At 45.6% G+C, this 22134-nt stretch overlaps 1 protein-coding gene across 1 annotated transcript in view; it reads right to left on the bottom strand.

Annotated features, from left to right (window-relative positions):
• Positions 1-22134, bottom strand: part of itih5 (inter-alpha-trypsin inhibitor heavy chain 5) — a 26578-nt gene extending 4444 nt beyond the window's left edge. Inside the window, exons 1-13 of the mRNA XM_086146574.1 lie at positions 21883-22134; positions 21770-21814; positions 20996-21159; positions 19550-19651; positions 16710-16978; positions 15672-15841; positions 15420-15536; positions 8166-8337; positions 7729-8038; positions 5565-6205; positions 4069-4122; positions 1319-1435; positions 175-552 (exon numbers count right to left, since the gene is read on the bottom strand). Coding sequence (XP_086002700.1) covers positions 175-552; positions 1319-1435; positions 4069-4122; positions 5565-6205; positions 7729-8038; positions 8166-8337; positions 15420-15536; positions 15672-15841; positions 16710-16978; positions 19550-19651; positions 20996-21159; positions 21770-21814; positions 21883-22032 — 2689 coding nt within the window. The 5' untranslated portion in view covers positions 22033-22134. The remainder of the gene's footprint in view (positions 1-174; positions 553-1318; positions 1436-4068; positions 4123-5564; positions 6206-7728; positions 8039-8165; positions 8338-15419; positions 15537-15671; positions 15842-16709; positions 16979-19549; positions 19652-20995; positions 21160-21769; positions 21815-21882) is intronic.

The following is a 22134-nucleotide window of genomic DNA, read 5'->3' as shown; positions in this document are numbered from 1 at the left end:
TGTTAAGACTTAGCCCCCTAGAGGCCATTAGGAGTACTGCACCAACAAACTTAGCATAACTTCTTTCATGTAAATCACATGGAAGAAGTTATGCTAAGTTTGTTGTTTTTTCTAAAAATTAATCTGAATTTGTGAGTTATCCCTCTCCGCCTGCAGCAGGCGTCTCCAACCCACCCAGAAGCCCGTGGACGCCGTGCGACAGGCCCTTGCTGTTGCCGATGTAGAAGCCCAGGTGGTCCCGCTGGTAAGCCGTTGGGTTCTTGTAGTTGTGCAGCAGGATCACGAAACTGATGTTTCGTCCGACCGACACGGTCACGTTGGACCTCTCCGCCACAGACACCGACAGGGCGCCGCTCTCCACCGACATGGAGGTGTGGCAGGGCAGAACCATCCGGTCCCGCCCGTCCAAGATGACTTTTTTAGGCGTCACCTCAATGTAGGCCCGTCTTGGACGATCTATGACGATGGTGATGGTGCTGAAGTAGGTGCGCTGTTGCTTGTGGCTGCCCGGTGGAGCCGGGGCGCCGATTAGTTTGCCGTTTACCGTCACACCTGAATACAGAACAGAAGGGTTTAACTCAGGGGTCGGCAACCCGCGGCTCCGGAGACGCATGCGGCTCTTTCATCTTTACACTGCGGCTCCCGAGTGGCTTGGGAAAATAAATTCTAAATATTTAATTGAAGTGTATTTCATTTGTGTTAATTCCTTTTTTTGGCTTTTAGTTTGAAGTTGGAAGATTATTGTGATGTTGAAATATTAAATAAAAATTATATTTATTATTTTTCGTCGCTCAAAATAACGTCACACTCGCGGAAGCCGGTATACCCGCCAGCCGGTAAAGTCCCGATTTGCAGATGCTGTGCGCAGAAGTTCAGGAGCAGAAGTCCCATAAACCAGGTAAAATAAATATTTATGAAGATATTTTGCAAATATTTATTTTTTATTGTTTACTGACACTGTGATTTTTTTCCCGATTTATATTTGAAATTCAGGTCAAGGCTCCGCTACAAGCTCTGAAAGCCCAAAGCTCAAAATGAGTTCATTACATAAATTTTTTTTTTTTTTTCCGTAATACTTTGTGAATTTCAGAAGCAACACACTTCACACTTGTTTATACAAAGTGTAAATGTAATGAAAAGCAATATATACAGTGGTACCTTTATTTTAGACGTCCAAAATTAATTGCGACTCCCAGTGTTTTATTTTCCGAGGAAACTGGGTCCAGATGGCTCTTTGGGTGTGAAGGGTTGCCGACCCCTGGTTTAACTGATTGAACCCACCTAAAGTGCCCGACGATTCTTCTGGCTCGCACCTTACCGGATTGTTTGTGGTCGGACACCAAGCGGAGGATTTGTCCCGGCTCGCCGTTGATGTTGAAACACACGGTCAGTTTGCTGAGGGGAAACTCCACCACAAAGTGGGGGTCGCCGTCCGCTAAGGGTTCGAGAGGCAGCAGGGAAGAAAAACAGCGTATTTGGTTGACAATTTTCCAGGCCACACAAATAACCTACAAGATTCCCCCATGAGCAAGTACTTGGAGACAACAGTGAAGAAACACAGAACCCTCAGACAGATCGAAGCTCAATATTGGCGGCTTTCTGTCTTGACTGGTTGGGGTAGAAAGGGGGAGACAGAGAGAGAGAAAGCAAGAGTTTGATAAAGACCGGGGAGGGTACGAGGGTTGCATCGCGGAATATCCTTCAGGAGAGTAAGCTTACAGAAGCATAATTAGGGGCTAGCTAAGTGCTAACTAGGAATTTGGTAACTGAATGCATTGGTTCCCATTCAAATTTTAGAGACTCGGGACTACAAGTAGCCCCGGGTGCTCACAGATGTGACTGGAAGGAGGTAGGTCCACATGACCAGCAGCAGGTGGCTCAGAGGAGGACAAAGACTCCAAAATTTCAGCATCTTTCTAATGAAAATTTCTAGTAACCAGGAAGTTTAATTGACCAATACAATATGGCGGGATGGGAAACCTCATCCTGTCTTCCGATTCCAAACAAAAATCATCACAAACATCAAAAGTAGCTACAAAAGGACGTCTTTCTCTGCGCTCCTGTCGCCACAGTCGCAAACATCGATAATCAACGATAGCTTCACTTCCTGGTTGTGTTTCGTTGCAGGTTACTTTTCTGTTGACATTCCAGACCCCTGGTCGACCCAACCCGCCTGTATATTTACCATACTTCCAATCTGCCCGTCAACAGTGCCCTGCGTTCCTTGTCAAGTTCACGCAAGTATTGGCTCCCTGTCATAAATACATTGTTTTCATCGCATCCAAGACCCGCATCTGGGCCCCGCAGACACACACTAGAATAAAAACAGGCCTACAAACAATGTTGGACACATTTTTGTGGCGACTCATTTAACAGCCCGGCTTTTGTTTGTCTAGCAAAAATAAGTTGAAAAACACAAGATTTAGCCAACAAGGCTCTAGCTCAGTGGTTCTTAACCTGGGTTCGATCGAACCCCAGGGGTTCGGTGAGTCAGTCTCAGGGGTTCGGCGGAGGTCAAGACACACATTGGTGATGACATCACTGGCTGCAGGTGATCACGCTACATAGCTTGGCCTATGTAAAAAAGAAAGCGGTCGGAAGTATACATACAATACGGATTCACATGTATGACGGAACGTGATTGGAATCGATGTCCTAACTGCATGATTTGCAAAGACAAGATGAGCAATTCTAGTCCAGCACCGGCAAAACTAAGGGAAGGCTTCCTTCAGCTGCATGGAGATGGGAACTACAAGAACATAGCGCTTGCTGAATTCAAGGTGAAGGGAGCCAGATTCGATGAAAAGGCTACTCTGCCTGTTCTTTGTACCCATCAACGAAACGATCCTCGATCCAACAAAGAAGGGTTCGGTGAATGCGCATGTAAAACAGGTGGGGTTCAGTACCTCCAACAAGGTTAAGAACCACTGCTCTAGCTGGATGTTAGCTGTGGCGGCTAGGTGGAAAGTAAACCCAGATGTATGAAGGTTTAATCAGTCAGCTGCTTTTGATGGAATGGAGATGAAGCACAAATACCTTCTGAGGAGGTCCAACCTCCCCTGGGTCATGGTTCACTAATTGTATTAGCATGCATGCTATATATCTGGAATGTTTTTGGCACACACACACACACAACGTACCATCCCCTCTGCCTCTGACTTGGGGCTTTTGTCAGTTTCCTCCAAAAATAAGAGAACCTGTCTGGGGACTGAAGATGTGTTTTAATCAATACCAGTCCATCGCTACGCCGGCGGTTATTAGCCTGTCGTCACCGCCGTCACAGACTTCATTTTGTAAACTTGTGGCGTGCCGCCACCACTTGTCATCTTCTTTTGTTTTTGCAGGTTAAAACACACTATGAAACCGAGAGCGGTGTATTTCCCGTCGTTGTTGGTCGTAACAAATCAGCAGCTTTTCCTTTTCTGTCGTCACAAAATACAACTTGTGCGTCAACCAAAGACACTTCGGTCGACGCACAAGTTGTATTTTTGTGAACTTCTCAAGCTCCGCATGTCTGCCTGGATTCTCCTCAGGCTTGTGAGAACCGTCTGGGAGGAATCGTGAGATGATAACAGAGCAGCAGTAATGACAGGGCCATTAGCTGCGCTAACAGAATGGGATGGGGGGGGGGGGGGGGTCTCTTTCTTTACCAAAACGCAAACGTCCACCTCTCACTTCTACACTCCATTTGTCCACAGCGCCTGTGTGTGTGTGTGTGTGTGTGTGTTCATAAACACACGTCTGTGTGTTTAAAGAGCTACGTAGCTGGTATTTCAATTAGACCCTGTGTGCTTTCCGCTGTCCAGGTCAGTGTTCAGAGTCTTGTAGCCGAAGCGCCGCCGACTGTGACAAAAATCCAAATTACAGACTTCCCTCACACACACACACACACACACACACACACACACACACACACACACACACACACTCCACTCCTTTCAAGTCTTCCTATGGAGTCTCATAACCACTGCATCCATGCACACAGTATATGGGACTCAGAGGTTATTGAATAGATCAGGCAAATGTGCAAGTGTTAGCATGATTTGAGGAGTGGGAGAGTGGACTCACCTGAAGTTTTGGAAAAAGTGATGGATTTCTTGGCTGGTCTTCTCTCGGCTTTACCTGAATAGAAAGGAGATTCAAAATTTAAGCTTGATGCTTTCCATAAAATCTTCAACTGGAAATGTAGACAGCAGTGCTAGTTGGATATATACACTGAAAGATGGCTAAAGCTAGGTTTGCTATTTCAGACATGAATGAATAAATATTTGACTCAAATTTGACGCAAAGCAACATCTTATCAGTTGAATTTCCAGTGAATGCTTTTAGCATCCTGGAGTCACAAAAAAGACTACAACATGACTTGGCTTGGAAAATGATTATGAAGAAAACGTCATCAACCACAATGCTAACTTAATGCATAGGTGTTAGCTTCCCATGTTGGTTTCCATGGAAAATGTGGCCAGCGTTCATCACAAGCCAGGGCCTTTGCATTAGCTACTATGGTAAACACAAGCAGCTAACCTTGCTAACCTCAAAACAGCATGTTGCTTATATAACGTACTTTTTATGCCAGACCACAAACAGATATAAAGAAGGTGCGGGACGAGAATGAAAGCTCTTGTCACACAATATGTAACTATTGCGATATAAAGTGTTCTTTCTTGTATGGTAGATAAACTCTAAATCAATAATACTTAAAAAAATTATGAATAGCAGAAATAATGTTGTTTTTATTGTAAACCGTCAATTTATCTTGATCAATCTAACAGAAAAAAAATTGATTGATAGCTTTCGAAATTACATTAATTAAACGTACTGTTCATTTTTCATTACGGTATTGATTTTAAAGAAATTAATTTAGTCCTCATGGGGATGTTCTGCTGATGTTTCATGCCAACATTTTCTGTGCTGATAAAGGAGCTTTGTTAATGAGGCCAAAACTGCTGTTTTCCATGATAACAAAAGTCAGCAAACGGACCGGTCCAATTAAGACTGATTTTCATTTAATATTTTTCAGACTGTTTTTGATCAGCCAAATTGTTGACGCTAAAATTAAGGTTAGCGTCAGAGAAATATGCTCATTCCATCAAAACCCTGGAGGTTGAACCCAAAAAGTCTGTTGCCGGTTGGTCTCCTGAGGAGTCAGCTTCCCTTTCATGCTCCCTAAATGGGCATTTTGTATTCTACAATTTGTGTACGCCAGGTCACTACCCTAGATGACATTTAAATCTAGTTAAAGGCGCCAGAAATCCATTTCTTGTTATCTATATTTGGGTCATTTATATGTGCATTGTCCAGTTCGGACTGAGTGTTCAGAAAAAAAAAAACAGCAGTGACACATTTTCCAATCAAAAAAAGCCATTAGCTGGATATAATCCACATTTTTTGAGGGATTATTTTATTCCATGTCTGCATGCAAGTTCAGAGCAAGTGGATTAACCTGCGTGACCCTGCTGGATGCAGACACTTCCGTTGAGTTTGTCAAAAAATCAGGAACTGCAATCAAAAGGGGATGGGTGGATCGATGGAGGGGAAGAGGAGTGGTGGAAACTGATCCTCACCTGCTAATCGAGTTGAACTTCCCGGCACCTTCCTGTTGTCCTGCAACGAGTCGTCACCGCCATCGTCAGGCAGCTGGTTGGCTGGCAAGGGCGGCGGAGCCATGGTGCCATCAGCCAACACCTCAGGCCTCTCCAGCACCAGCTTGGTGAGGGGGGTGAGGAAATTGTGGGCCAGGGAAATGTTGGTGAGCCGGTGGGTGAGGTCCTCCCTCTCCCGGCTGGTCCGACTGCGCAGCCTGGACCGGAGGCCCTCCTTTATGCTCAGGAACCCCCAAAGACGCTCCACAAAGTCAGTGGCGAGCCCATTAAGGGCGTTGCCAAACTCCTGCACCATTTGCGTCGCCGGGGCCTTAGACCCCGCCGCGATCGCCTCCCTGACTGCGTTGACGTGCTCCTCCGTCTCGGTTTGCCGGCGCAACAGCGGCACGTCGGATTCCAGCGTCAGGTCCCGGTCGTCGCTGGTGGCAGTGACCTGGACGTGGAGGGAGTCGGCGTTCCGGTCGGTCAGTTTCCCGGCGATGACGATCTCCGAGCCGTTGAAGTAGTTGGTGAAGTGATGCTGGGTGACGTACTGGACCGCGTCCTCTGTGTAGTTGATCCTAATGTCGGACAGCAAGGGGGTTCCTATCTCGTCGTAGAACCTGGAGGAGACACGTGGGACTGAAGATGAAGGTGGCGGCTGTGTGTTCATCGCAACGCTCCCGGCGAGCGATGATTCTCAAACGATTCTATGAAACCGCATACACATCCCTGCTTCTTATGCTGGATCGCAAAACGCAATTGACCCCACATCAGGTTAAAATGTCACCTTTCATTCATTCATTCATAGGGGAATAGCTGATAATGAGCCAGTCTCATTTTTGGGTGAACTGCGCCACCTCGCTGGCTTTCACCCACAGCTTCTTTAGATCTCTAGACCAGCGGCCATTATAAGTAGCCATTTCCCTAAATTGCCCTGATGTGGGAATGAGAGTGAATGGTTGTATGTCTACATGCGGGTCTACCATCGAGAGATACCACCCTCTCATTCACACATCTGGGTAATTAAGGGAAAAGGCCGCTTGAATACGGTAAAAAAAAAAAAATGGCCGCTGGTCTATAGCTGAAAGTGGTCGAAGTGTCGGTGCAGAATAACAGCAGCTCACCCCGATCTCCGAGCCCCTTACACTTGTTGCATCATCTTCAGTTTCCCTCAACATAACTTTGGTTATCTACGATACCAGGCCGGGGCATGTTTCTCTTAAAAAAATCAAGTCAAGGTCACGTGACTATGGCTCTCGAGACACGGATCATAACAAACGAGCATCGGCGATGTTCTCTCAAAGTCAGGTGGTGTACCATCACCGCGGGAAATTCCTTTAACAGCTTAGATGTTTTTAAAATACTATTGTTTGCAACAAACCACCATCCGGCCATCGCTCTGCTTGTATTTGCCGTATCTGAGTGTGCGCATGTGTGTGTGTGCACGTGCGCGAGTAAACCCGGCTCACCTCTTTACCGAGTGTGTTTGTTCAAGGCCAATAATCCGCGGAGTCTATCTGTTAACTCAACCCGCAAAACCCGGGCACTCGTTTTACAACATCCCTGCATTCCTGCTCCGCTGAAAAAACAGCTCCCTCGTGTGTGTGTGTATGTGTGTGTGTGTGTGTGTGTGTGTGTGTGTGTGTGTGTGTGTGTGTGTGAGAGAGAGAGCGGCATGGTAGGCTGTTGTCAGCAGCACCCGCCTCCCCTGCAGCCCGATGACTGATGGGGGGACTTGTCGAAGGTGAAAAACTAAGGGATTATAAAGACTAATTGCTCCATTAGAAGTAGATTAAACTTGACGATTAGATTATAGTAGATTACACTACAAAAACATGGGCTGGCTAATCTAAATTACTCAGCCTTGTCCTTGTATTTATCATCTTTTTTTAGTACATTACCATTAAGGCATCTTAAATATCACCGCGTCCCAACGCTGTGATTTAGCGATTTCCTGAGGAAGTGGTAGAACATAGAACCTGACATTTTAAGGAATTTTAAAAGATGAATATTTTCACATCTTCAAGCTCAATATGGAAACAATAACTCATTCTGTAGCCCAATGACAGAGGGCAGCTTGAGTTTAGAGGCAGGTCTGACGGAGTTTTGCCGCCGAAATGGATCGCCCTCGTTCGTCTCTCACCCCTTAAGCATGGCGCTGGCGTCCGCCTCCTCGTTGATGCGCCTCATCATCCCGCAATTCTCCAAGGCCATGCGGTCCAGCAGCCTGTAGTCGACGTCGTTCCCGATGCCGATGGTGAAGATGCAAAACTTCTCCTGCACAGCAGAGAGGGTGTTCCCTAGGATGGCCACGGATTGGCTCTCGCCGACGGTAGGCCGCCCGTCCGTCAGGAAGATGATGAGGGAGACGCTGTTGGGGCTGGCCTCCACGCCATCCAGGTAGTTGCGTAGCAGTGAGGAGCCGGTCTGGATGGCGTCGTTGATGTTCGTGCCTATGGGTGAAAACACATTTTGTGAAACAGCGGGGAAGCTTTCCACGGGAGAACTTTTCAATTAAAAGTTCCTCCTGCTCCCCAGTGACTCTGTGGAACCCTGGGACGCGGTGGCGAAGCTCCTCACCTCCGTTGGGCATCAACATGTAAATAAACTTCTTGGCGTCGCGGATGTTGAGGGGCGTGACGGGCACCAGGCTGCCGGGCTGCCATGCCTTGATCCTGTGGGAGAAGCTGATGAAGTTGAAATGGTCCTGGGGACGAAGGTCCTTCAAGATGGTGAACAATGCCTCTTTGGTCTGGGAAGGGAGAAAAACAGATGATCCCAGGATGAAGAGGAGATTTTGACTGAAATTCCCATTTTAATTTTTAGATTAATGACAAAAAAAGGCTTTGAGCAGGCACCATTTAAGGAATGCATTTGCCTTTTTCACTTAGTAACAAGTTTCTCAAAGCTTACTGGCTGACTTGTTTTCAAAAATCATAGTAAAATGCCTAGCGTGAGGCGCTGGGGACCGTTAACACAAAAATATGGAAGAATAGGGTAGAAATTTCAAGAAAATCTAACTGGATAACAATAAGACGTATCTTTTGAAAACCCCAAACCAAATATTTACTGAACAGTTATCTGCAGCATGGATGGATATTTACACATGCTGTGTGTATGCATGTGTGTGTGTGTGTGTGTGTGTGTGTGTTGTGTGTGTTGATACGAAGTCAGCCCTGGTTACGCCCTTGCGGTACATATTGTATTCAAATACCACAAGGAGATGTGAGACCATTAATCATCGGCCTGTCAGCAGCCATGCACTGTGCGTGCGCACACACACACACACACACACACAAAAAATCAAAACAGTCAATGTGAAACTACAGTTAAGTGTGTTTGTACAATGAAAAAGCACCCAAACGGCCAAAATAACATCATGTTCATCCTCAGTATTTTAGATCTGAACAAGTTAACCTGATGTTTAAAACATTTCTTTTGGGTGGGGGTTCACTTGGGGTGCACTATATTTGGGAAATGCACGTTTCACATTTCTTTGGTAGGGGCTGACGTTCCATCGTTTTCTTGGAAGAGTCAAATTTACCAACACGCCCCTTGGGATGACTGGCATCCGTGTCACCCCCCCCTTCTTCCCCTGTCTTTTCTATTTCGTCCTGCATGTCGGCGCCAGTCGGCACATTCTCCAGCGGCTTTTCCGGCCAATTTAGAGCGTTGAAATGGCAGGGAGGGGGGCAAACTGTTAGCTCGGTTCGCCGAGGGGTGAGCTGCGTTCGGGTTCCCTGAAAAGGGTGTTTTTCAGCTCCCTCCTGGAACAGGTGACAATTTTCACCGTGTTTTTTTTTTTTGGCAGCCTTTTTGTCCAAGAGAAGAGGCCAAGTTTGTAGGTGTGTGTGGGGGGGGGAGTTGCTTGGTTCATGTCACAGTCCAAGGTGGTCTGTCTGTCCCTTTTAACCTTTAAATTACCAACGGATGACTTGCAAGTCTGCAAACCTGCATCAGTCATTTGGCAGGAAGTCACGTGACATGTCTGAGAACTCCCCAAAAAATGTCTGGTAAAGAAGGATTGAACTATCCCAGTATCCCAGTACTATCCCATACATGACAAACAAATCTAAAAAAAAAACAATGTGTGGATTAAAATAAGCCTTTTCAGATTATTACCATTGGTTGTCTATTCATCATTGGTCACACTCATTACCATCCAAAAAGTCTCCAAGTTTCAAACCCAAGCATTCAATATGTACTTAAATTGATTATAATAAATCAATTTATTTAATCAATTGCCATTACGTATGCCAGAATATTAAATTATCTTAATATTATAAAATAACAATAACAGATAATTAAGTAAATACTCAAGATATTGACATTATTCATCATCTATAAATCTCGCTAATCGTATGAAACTAGGAATATTCTGACCTGGGGTTGGGGGCGCTGATTCCTGAATAACCATTGTTATATATTATATAATGCTGTATTACTGAAATATAATATACATAATGATTCTAAGGAAATCAAAATGTTAAGAAAAAATAAAAAATAAATCCACATTTAAGTGTGGAAGGATCTGTTCCTGTTTGTGTACGCGTGCGCTCTTCATCCGTTGGCCGGAAATCCCAAAAGGTCACGTGTCCTTGGGAGTTCAGTACCTGAGGAGCTTCCGGTAGACACCGCCCCAGCTTACAGTCCTCTGCCGCCGGAAATATGTGCGCTCCAGCCGACGCACGTCCTTTGTCATAACGCCTGGCATTCGGCGAAAGGCCCGCGGAGGAACACAGTAAACCAACATTTTTATCAGCTATTTCCCCTCGGTCCTATTCATTTCCGCCGACCGGAAGTAGTCGGCGCGTGCCTCCTGTCAGCCGCCCCTTTGCGTTTCTAAACAAACTTATGAATAAAGGCGCGCGCCCCTCGCTCGCTCTCTCCTGTATAATGTAAATGTCGCTCGACCGCATTAGTGAACCGGCATAACGCATTTTCTTATCCTTATTTTCTTCCCCTTTCATTGAAACGTCCGCGTTAAACGAGCACAAAGTAAGTTACGATTTTAGCAGAAAACGTTTTGATTGGCATAGAAACGACCGCGGGCGCGTTTTAACGACAGGTGGGGCGACACCAATCAGAAACTGTAAGTAGCATCTGTTAAATACGGGGGTAGGTTTCTTCATGTTGTCCTGCCTAGGTAATCTCCAAGTTCTCCATTTTAAGTCCAAAATCAGTCAGCAGGTTCACTGAAGACTTTAAAATGTCTGTAGGTGTGAATGACATGGTTAATGGTTTAACGGTTTTACGGAAGTGGCCCTGTGATTGACAGGTGACCCAATCTCGTTAAGCCCCGCCCCTCGCCCCAATGTCTGCTGGGATTGGCCACAGCTCCCCCCAAACCTTTTGAGTGGGCTATGCAGTATAGAAAATGGATGAATTAAAGCATTTTTAAATAAATGTTGAAGAGAGTTACGAAAGTTGGAGTTTATGAAGTTTTCTATGTGATTTCGGGGTCGCTGGGAAAGATGTGATGGATCGTGCGGTGTGTATCATGATGGAGGAGGAAGAGGAAGAAGCTTGGAGGAGGAGGATGTTAGCAGGTATGCCTCACTCTGAGTGAGTGTCTGATGTTCTTGGACGGTATCCTCACCCATGGCACCTCATTTCGTGCAGCTATGGCTGCACTGCGCCAAGTGCTGCGATGGATCCATGCAGCAGGCCTGAAGCTGCATCCCGATAAGTGAGAGTTGCTGTGCCAGGAGGTAACTTTCTTGGGTCATCGGATAGGGGGCGAGGGAATCGGCACCACAGAGGAGAAGGTGAGCATCATACGTGAGTGGCCAACCCCTGCAGACCAGATGGCACTTAAGAGTTTTTTACGACTGGCTTCCTATCACAAAAAGTTTGTGCGGGGGGTGGAGGAGCTGCAGTGTTACGAATTCGTCGTGAGCCACCATGAAGGGGAAAGACACAGCAACGCCGATGCACCTTCCCGCCCTCCATGCAGTGCAGACCGCTGTTGGCACTATGAGAGGAGAGGGGAAAAAGGATTGATGCTACAGACAGATGAGGTGGTGAGATGCTAGCTTAGCAGGGAGCTGCGTGTGGTTGACAACACAGACTGGGCGGAAGGGCAGCGACAAGACCCAGACCTGCAGCCAGTGGGTGTTGTGGGTGGAGGCACATCAGTGGCCTCCATGGGAGGAGGTGGCAGCTCTCTCCCCATGGACTAAAGGCCTGTGGGCCAAGTTCACACATCTGCGGCTGATTGAGGGGATTATCCAGAGAGCATGGGTGGAGCCAGCTACTGGGTTGAAAAGATGGCAGATAGTGATGCCTAAGGGAATGGAGGGGACAGTCCTGGCAGCCATGCATGGCTCTGCTGGCCAAGGACACTTTGTAGTGACAAAAACCCTCCGTCGCCTGCGCCAGGCCTTCTATTGGGGTCGATGAGAGCAGATGTGGAGGACTTTAGTCGGTGCTGTGACATCTACACTGCTCGCAAGGGTTCCAGTGGGAATAGTTTCCAGTGGGAGAGCTGATGTAGCTGGTAAGACTCGATGTCGTCAGGCCGTTGCCATGCACAGAGAGGCAATCGATATATACTCACTGCAGTGGATTATTTCACGAAATGGCCCGAGGCTGCCTGATCAGGAAGCAGAAACAATAGCAGATGCACTGCTTTGGGGGATGTTTAGGTGTCCCAGAATCCATCCATAATGCCCAAGGCAGAAGTTTTGAGTCCAGAGTGTTTGCCACAATGTGCTCTTGCTTGGGCATCACAAAAACCCGCACAACACCACCGCACCCCCAGGGTGACGGATTAGTGGAGAGGTTATCCATTCTGACGTCCAACTACCAGCTAGACTGGGATCTGCACTTACCCTTTGTTTTGATGGCACGCTGCACAGCGATCCAGGCGTCGTCTGCATGCACGCATGCTCTTCTCATGTTGGGCAGGGAGTTGAGAACACCAGCGGAGTTGGCCTTTGGAAGGGCTCCGGATGCACCACCCATCCCCGCTGATCCGGCTTACGCCAAGCAGCTGCGGGATCGCTTAGATTCAACGCATGCTTACGCCGGGAAGCAAATGCAGGTTGCGGGCAGGCGCCAGAAACGGAATTATGACTTGCGCGCAAAGGGACGTCACTTCACAGTTGGGGAGCTGGTGTGAGTCTACGCCCCGAAACGAAAGAGGGGCAGATGCCCCAAACTGGACAGTCATTGGGTGGGGCCATGTCTCTTCCTGGAGTGCATGGGAGGGGTGGTTTACTGGGTGTAGCTACCCTCCCGGGGCCGCAAGGTAGCACTCCACCGGGACCGGCTGGCACCCTACAGGGGCTCCGTGACGCCTGGGTGTAGCGAGTCATGAATGTTGGGGTTTATGTTGATTCTTATTTTTTGATATGTGGTTTGGGGTGCAATGAATTCTGGGGGTTTTTACCTGGAATTGAGCGGGAACAGTTAGTTGTATTGCAGGATCGTGTGACGCGGCTGTGGCCAACAACGGCTATTGCTCATTAAACATATGTTTTACCATCAACCGGGTGTTTCCTTGACTAAAACACTACAATATATGCTGATATATTAAATACAAATTGTATGTTTGTTCTCTATTTTAATTCTGTTTTAAACCTTTTTTTTTCCAAAGTTGTTCATATTAAATTTCAGAAATTTCAATAATTTTTTCCAGCCAGTTTTCATTACATTATTTCATATTTGGCAAAACTTTGAAGGAAATTTACTTTCCTATTGTCTGGCATTTTTTAAATGACTTTGTTAAAAATGTTTAATGATGTAATTCCTAAAATAATAAGTAATTAAAGCACAGCTAAGTGTTATTAAACAATTTGTTTTTTAACAGAACAATTAAAAATGGAACATGCTGTTTTTTTATAAGGGATGAGTAAAATTCTTTGAATGCGTTTCTCCTAGAAGTCTTTCATTTGACACAAAGGTCTCAAACTGACATGGTGTTAAAACTTTGGACCTATCTTTCACTTTATTTACATTTTTGTGTCTGTGTGTTCACACCGATGAAATATGGCCATGTGTGTGTTTTTAGTTTTGATTTGTAGCTTTACCAGCTTTGTTTACCCAAGGAGGGCCTACAGATGGAGAACAGCTAGTCATCGGTATGTTGCTTTTTTTCTCCGTTGTTGGGATGGATGTTGTTTACGGCCCCCCTGATAAAGAACATCAAGGAGGATATAATGACTAGAACATACATACAGATGTTTGGGGGGCCCTGGAAAACTTTGGAAAAGACTGCAAAAGTCAGGAAATCTATGGAAATTCAGAAATGTATCTAAATAATACAAACGCTATATTGTCCTACTATTGTGTGTATGTGCTAGCCATGATATACGGCCAATGATAATTTTTTTATTTTTTTCAGAGGAGTCTCACACTGAAGTCCTCTATTGTGAAAGCGGCATCATAACACACTCGCTGTTCTGTTTCTGCGGCCCACGGAGGGGTACGGCGATGAGCGGGGGGGGGCTCGAGGCTGTTCCATCACCCCACAGACCCTGACCTTCCTCCTTCACAGCCTGGCCTTGTGCTCTACGGTCCGCAGTTCTACATATCTGGTCTGTTTTTCAGTTCTGGCGCTTGGATCTGCCACAGCAGCTGCTTGGGAGGAAGGGGGAGCAGGATTATGATACTGGTTCAGAAGGTCTGATATTGATATTCCAGTGTGGGTGTAAGAAGGTGGGATCTTGGGTACATGGGGATCCATTTGGTATTGGTTGAGTGCAGGCTGAGAGTGTGTTTCCCTCAGCTGACACTCACTCTGGAAAAAGCCATGATTTCATACGAGTTATTCAGCTTCGGGGCAGGATTTTCTTCAGAGAGGAGGGCCGGCTTATCGGCATGAATCACCTCAAAACATGACCGTCCAGGCTCCATCTGATTAGAAAGGGGTGGTGGGGAGCTGATGTTGGGCGTTCCGGATCTGATGATATGTGGAAAAGTCAGCTTATGAGTCGTTGATGTCCTTGGTTATCAGTTTAATACTCTGTGCGCTGACATCGTCTGTCAACATGAGATATTACACCGCCAGCTCTTCCTGTTCCCGCCATGAGACAGATCAAACTTTGACCTACACGGTGTCTAGAACCACTGGTGAGACGGTCACCTGTCAATAATAACCAACCCTTCACTCTGTCCCAACAACTTAGTCTTCATTTCACCTGTTTTGGACTTTTTGGGGAAGATGGAGAACCTGATCTTTGTCTTTTTGAAGTAAACAAATCACGTGCATCGTTATATTAATGCGGTCACGCATTCCCAGAAATGTGCTCAAGATTCCTTTGGCTTCCAAAGGAAATATTGTGTTAGTCTGTTCACAAATAGACCAACTTGGCGAGATAAAGTGTTGCATCTACAGCCTGTCATATTTGGACCATAGGATGGGTCAACCAATCAGGGCAGCTGGATGTAGCGCTGATATTTGATAGGATGTAAACATACAGGCTGGTTGATCAGTGGCAGCCATGTTGGATTTTTCCTTCAGCTGGTATTTCCAAGCCCGCCCCGACCAAGATAACAGAGTTGTGATTGTCCCATTTACCCGCTGACTGAAATTGTACTTTTGCCCGTAAAATCATCCAGTGTCCTGTTGCTCGGCTACGAAAAAATGAGATTCCGCTTGAATTTGTGTCAAATTCCATTAATTCATCAAACAAAAAGCGTTACAATTCTGTGACAGGAGGTCTCAGTGCGACCAAAGTGTAAACATGAGTAAAAGAATGAGATTAAGCTGGAATGCTGTACTTGCCAACTGTAACTGGCTGTCTAAATGGAAAGACAAGTTTAAACGTCAGTGTCCGTTTACTGCACGATTACTATCAGTCGGCCGTATGTCGAGGTTTTCAGCCCTACCTGCCTGATCTTTGTCCCCATCATGGAGGCACTGGTGTCGATCACAAACACCACGTTCTTGGGCACAGCGGGCAGGTCCTTAGGTGCAAAGTAGTGGACGAAATGTCCATTTAAGACCTGCGTTGGGGCAGATGAGAGAGAGTAGCTGTGAATTGTCATGGAAACAGGCGGGGCAGGGATGGATTACGGCTGTAAGACCTTGGTATTCATCAGCTTTGGTCTACGGGGGGGGGTCAAATAGCACCGGCGTACCTGGATGTCCCCGATCCCCGACTCCCTCTGGACATCGTAACGGATCACGAAGTCTCCCAGCATGCCGTTGGTGGCGATCTTGGCCTGCTGGATGATGCTCGGCCTGAAGGTGATCCTGTAGACGTTGTTCTCATTACTGACGGCCGTCGTGACTGGTCGCTCGGGCCTGGCTGGAAGACCGAGAGACAGGAAGTGTGATTTCTTTTTAACTTTTCTTTACTGAACAGAGGAGATGCTCTCAAACCAATCTGATTTGACTCCTGGAGGCTTTAAAAAAAGTTTATGCGGGTTAGGAAAACCCCCTTGAGATTGATGCAAATGAGAAAAAAAACAGAATCAATACAGTAAAGAGGAGATATTTAAAAAATGTTAATTAAAAACTAGATTAGCTAATAATCAAATATCACAAGGGTTTTTATTTGAATCGACTCACCCAGAAAATGACCCAAAAATAATATAAAATAGGAAGTGGTGAAGAAATTACTGCATAGAATTGACCTGATATTTATTCAAAGGTTCCATTTTTGTTAAATAAGAGTTATAACCCGGTTATGCTTTCATTCTTTCACACTCCCGCCCCCCATATTTACTGAAATAGCAATTTTCTTCATTGTTAAAATAATTATTGCATCTCTATGGAAACAGCAGTAGAACTCTGATAATGCTATATATTTTATTTATGTATTTTGGTAAATTTGTTTTTCAAACCCATTCAAAATTTGAACATTTTAAACTCCAGATTCAGCTGGTGACAAAAAAGGAATCGTTATTTCGTGATTCACTCAAGTCCCTTCAGCAAGTATTTTTTTGGGATGAGATATATGGAAGTACACAGAAGTTTTAAGTATTTTTTTGTCAATCTGTTCCATGTTAGTACTTGAGATCATTGGACTTTACTCCACTTCTTGAGTTGATTCTAGTTCTGATAAAGGCAGACATTTTTTTCAATTAAATATAAAGCATGCCTTCCAGTCCCTGCTTTTCACTTGAAGCGGGTGAAGAGAACTTTATAAAGAGTAATCGAATGGTAAAAAAAACCTGGCGTCTTGGGTGCGCTGGACCCGGCCGTGGTGGTGCTCCGCCCGTTGCGCAGTGGCAGCACCTCCAGCCCGCTGATGGGGGCGTGGTCGACGATGGTGACGTCCAAGCTGAGGCGGCTGACCAGCTGCATGGGCCGCAAGCTGGTCACCAGCTCGTAGCTGCCCAGGCGGCGCTGCAGCAGCTCCTCGTAGGTGAGCAGGAAGGTGGCCCTGTTCCGACCCGGTATGCTGACCGACATCTGGAAGATCTCCCCTTGCTGGTCGGGGCTGGAAGGGGAGAGGGAACGGATTTAGAACCCTTGACGGCAGAAGACTACAGATAAATAGAACACGTCCCGTGGGGGATCTGTTCAGAAGGACCTGTTGGACCGAGTCCAATAGGAACACCTGCAAAATCTTCATCTACAATCTTCAACACACTTGGCCGATTCTCAGGAATCTCTCACGCATGCTTAAATAAACACTTCACAAATGTAAACACACCACTAAGAATGTCCTAAACTCTTAAACAAAGGTTCTCCTTCCATATTTATATTAATCTCACACATCCATTATCCATTCAGCTAGTCCGCGGAGACATTGTGTAGCTCTGGTGTCATTTCAAAACATGGTCAACAGATGGCTCCAACATCTCCATATTGCTCAGAACCGAAGTTGAGGCGTTTGTCGTAAACCGTATCCAGCGCTCCATCAGAACACGCCCTTTCTTTGGCCATTAAGCTAACTGGAAAAGACGTAATGATCACATGTGCTAATGGGGCTTATCTAGCGCTACACTTTAGCTCAAACTCCATTATGGACATTGTGTTACCATTAAGGCTTTAGCAGCATAGCTAATGTTTTTGTTTATTGCTAGCAGTTAGCCTCTACTCCTTCAGGTATACATTAGCTATGGAGCGAAACTAGGAGTAGCAAATGTACCATTAATCGATTAAATTAAACCATTAATTATTTTTGCAGCAACATGCTGTTTAGCTGCAGCTGCTGAACACATTACCGCTCCCCTGTGTTAGGAGTAACGTTATTGCATAAGGCTGGACACAGGGAGGTGAATAATTTCCATGAAATGCGAAATAATTGAATTTTGCTTTATTTAAAAGGCAGATCAATCATGGTATTTAAGCTATTAAAATAGATTACGAGGATTGACGAAGGGCCAAGTGGTGCTATATGCTATATATAAGAAAACAATGTGTTGATTTGTCAATGTGCGATTACTAGTCTGTACTGTGGATTCTTTGCTTGGAAAAAAAGCATCTGGTTTTAACCCTTGGACTCGAGTTCCGTGTGTCTGGATCAGACTCAAGATCATTCTTGAAGGTCTCCAGAGCTGCAGAGCCTTGAAATTCTACACATGCTAGCTTTAATATCTCGTATTCCAACCGCCCTCTCCGTGAAGAACATTATATGCTTTCACTTCTTTTTCTTGTTCTCCTCCAAAACTGTTTTGAAAATCCAGTCAGCTGCTTTTGTTCTGAAACATTTCCCTAATGTTTGGGGCTCCGGGCGCTTACTGTAAGTACGGGGCCTTTACGTGCGCCGCCTTGCCGCTTTCCGTGACCCAGGTTCCCCGAAGGATAAATAAAGGGGAAATTGAAAGAGCAACAGCTGCGCTGTACGAAGGCAGAAGTTTAAGTGGAGCTATGAAAAAACAATTTTGAGGTGGAGGGAAACAAGAGTGGCTGGACGAAGGAGGGGTGAAGAGGCGTCGTGATGACATTAGCAGGCAAAGCGGGTGATGTCACCAATATGGAAGCACTTTGTTTTTTTCAGGTCTTATCTCACATGTTCCACTTCATCCCTTGGCCATTTAGAGTCGGGTCACAAAATGCCACTTAATGAAATGTCACAACGCCCGACAGCTGGGAATCTGATGTCATTCCTTCCAGATGTTGCTCCTGCACAGCCTCCGGCGGGGGGCGGCTCATAATCCACGGTTCTTTGCTCTGGAGGAACCATTAAACCTCCAGCAGCGACACATAGGCACCAAATGCAGGGCAACCGGTTTGACGCCCCGGGGCCTCGGACCCCCTAGAAACACTTCAAAAACCCCTCCAACCTCCATCCGACCTCAGTCTTTCCCCTCTTTCTGTTTGTCTTGAAATGAACACACAGAAGAGAAGGGCTCCTCTGAGAGAAGACGTGTTATTACTCTTTAATTAAATGTCTGCGACAGGCCCGTTAACGCAGCGTAAACAGGCTGTAAACAAAGGAATGATTCATCTTGAAACTTGACAGGTTTAGTTCCTGTAATCTGCTAATTGTTGCGCTAATTTCCTGGTCATTATTTTCATAATCACATACAGAGCTGTTTTTTTTCTCCATGCTTTTTGCTGTTTTTTTCTTTCCTTATTTTATTTTAATTATTACATAATTGTATGTTTTTCTTTAAGTAACCTCTTGCTTATTTTGGAGACATTTCAAACCGTACCTTCTTGTTTATTTGAAAAAGAAAAAAGGATAGTGGAACCGAACATTCCCGGTTCGATTCCTTGGCTCCTCCGAATGGCAGCCTACCTCTCATGGTTCATCCATGATGGGTTAATTGCAGAGAACCAATTTCCCCATGGGGATTAATAAAGGATAAATTATTAGAAAATTATTAAATAAATACTGGATTTTCTAAAACCCAAAAATCCATTAATGAAACAAACAGACACACAAACACTCATGTTTTGCTAATGTCTACTTTTGGTAAAAAGAGGTTTTAGAAAATTATCATCAACATCAGAAGAAAGGAGCTCCTCTTCGAAAGTAGGAGTGGCCAGGAGGGACCACACACACACACACACACACACACACATACACTCGTACACACACACACACACACCAGCTTACCTTGTGTCACCTGCCTCTTTGTTCCTGGTTGGGCCTCGCTCCTCTTTCACCCTCCTCTCCTTTGGCCTGACCTCACTCTGGTAGACGCGCCCTCCGACGATGCTGGTTCAGGGGGGTCAAAGGTCGAGGATTAGGGCTGGCACTCGTATTCGGAGGCAGTGTCACACTTTAACCACATTCTTCCGCACAAAAGCCTGCGTCTGTCCCTTGATTCCACTGTTTGGGTTTTGTTATTAAATGTTTTGCCGTCTGCCAGGGCGTTGCCTGACAGTGTTGCCATGGCGACGGGGACAAGTACCCGAACGAAGCCCTGATCGGTTTACGGTGTCCGATATGGTTACAGTTTACATCGGAGTCGCAACAGCCAGCCTGCTGGTGAAAGGAGGGCTTGACCTGGTTTCTACTCGGAAGATTTATGGATCTTTATTTATTAATTGAAAAATCAATAGGCTTAAAGCTCAAGAGCGGGCCCAGGGGGGCCGGATGGGGGGGTTTAATATGACCCTGCTATGCATCATCCGACAATTAATGAAATCCTCTTAAGTTTCTTTCGCTGAAATGTGACAGAATTAATTTCAGGGGAGGAAAAAGAAACTAATTTAAAGTCTGAGCGGCAGCTTGACCTTTGACCCCGATTTCTCCTGCCTCAAAGCTCCTGCTTCTGATATTAATGTTTGAATTAGCATTTAATTCCATTTGTGCTCCCAAATGGACCCCGGCGGCTTGTTACACCCGACTGATGACCACAATTATTGATTATGTTCACAGTAGTTAGAATCCTAGAGCCACTGACAGCACACAGTGGTTTCAACTTTATGGGATTTTTTTTTTCTATCTTTACTGTTATTTAATCTAATAGTGGCTTGTTTTTGCTCCTCGGGCCTAAGGAAAATATTTAAACAATTTCAAAGAAAATTAACCTCTGGTTGATGAATAAAAGAATTTGAAATTTTACAAAACAAAAAATTAATATTTGATAAATGTAAACGACCGTTCGTTTTTTCGGCCTTGAACATAAATTATTTGGAAACTTTTGTATTTTTGGTGTTTCTGTCACAAGTGAATCGGTGCAAATAAACATTTGACCATTATTCAGCTGAAGCCTGAAAATTCATCCTTTGCCAACATTGTCGAAATCATAAAACAAGAAGATTTCTTATTTTGAATTTCCTAAAGCTAGACCCAGTTGACTTTTATTAAAGCGATTTCCTCTATTTTAATAACCAATAAAAAAGAGGAACCACGGATTGAGAGGACGTCGTCTTGAACGACCCGGATGTAAGTTATTTGTTTTTTTAAACCCAGTCTTATTCCGAAAAAATCATTTCCGTTTCCACGACAGGCCCGATGTAATAGTAATAATAATAATAATGACAATGACAATAATCATAATAGAACAGATAATAATAATAATGATAACAATAAAAGGAAGTCACGTGATCTTACACGGTGAAGTTGGACACAAAGGCACTCGCGGGGATCCGGAACCGGAAGTGGCCGTCGGCGGCGGCGGATTGCCGGTTGAGCAAAGTGCAGTGCACGGCCGTGAAGGCGTAGCGGGAGAGGACGGCGGTGCGGATGGAGAGCTCCTGGATGTGGGGCTTGGCCTCCTACACGGAGGAGACACCGGAAGGTTACGCACCAACAACACGCCATTTACGTTTATCTATATTCACTTCCTGTTGAAGGTGACACGAACTCTGCCCCGCCCGCGACTCAGAGGAACTCGTTCCCACGACTTTTCCCCACATAGATGTTACGGCTCCTTGGTGCGGCGGGAAGGGGGGGGGGGGGGTACAGTCACGTGATTTGAAATCTATAGTCAAATATATCGATCGATCTTCTTTGGGGTCCAGTTTACATCGATACTTGTCTTTTTCTCCTAGAAACTAATAATCGATTGATCGGATTGTTGTCGATTTTTTCGCGGCAACTGGGAGACGAATTTCTCCCCTTTTTGTGCTTCGATGTATCGATTTAATCGATTTAACTTATTCATTAAGAATCGATGTGATGAAAATGTGTCGGACCGAAGCGGTTTCTAGCGTGCGGAGGCTCAAATCCGACTGATCTAGAATGCAGAAATTCAATTTAAACCAAAATGATTTATTTCTGTCTCTCATCGCAAATGCTGATTTTAGCAACTTTGGTATAGGCGATAAAGATTTTTTTTTTGTTCATTATTATTTCATTAAAAACAAACAAAAAAAAACTTTGTACCTTGACCAGCGTGGACTGGATTTGCCGCGGGAGCCTCGGCGGCGCCTGCAGACAAGAATAACAAGGTGAGCGGAAAAACTTCGGAGGACACCTGTCGAGACGCGGCCCCTCACCACGTCGGGGTCCGGGTACCCCGCATCGGGGTCCGGGTCCCCCGCATCGGGGTCCTGGACCATCAGATCTTGCAGCCAGGGCTCCGACGGCTGCAACCGGGCGGGGGCCCCGAGGCAGGTCAGCAGCAGCAGCGGCAGCAGCGGCAACATCTCCGGGTGTTTCTTTTTTTTTCCCCTCTCCTTCTTCTGGCGCTCACAAATCAAGAAGAGGAGCGGGACATTCTGTCCTGCGTCCCCGTCCGAGACCCTCCG

Source organism: Fistularia commersonii, chromosome 5, assembly GCF_037954325.1.
Source record: "Fistularia commersonii isolate RoL2024-O1a breed Wild chromosome 5, RoL_Fcom_v1.0, whole genome shotgun sequence".
NCBI lineage: Eukaryota > Metazoa > Chordata > Actinopteri > Syngnathiformes > Fistulariidae > Fistularia > Fistularia commersonii.
This window is presented reverse-complemented; position numbering and strand designations above follow the sequence as displayed.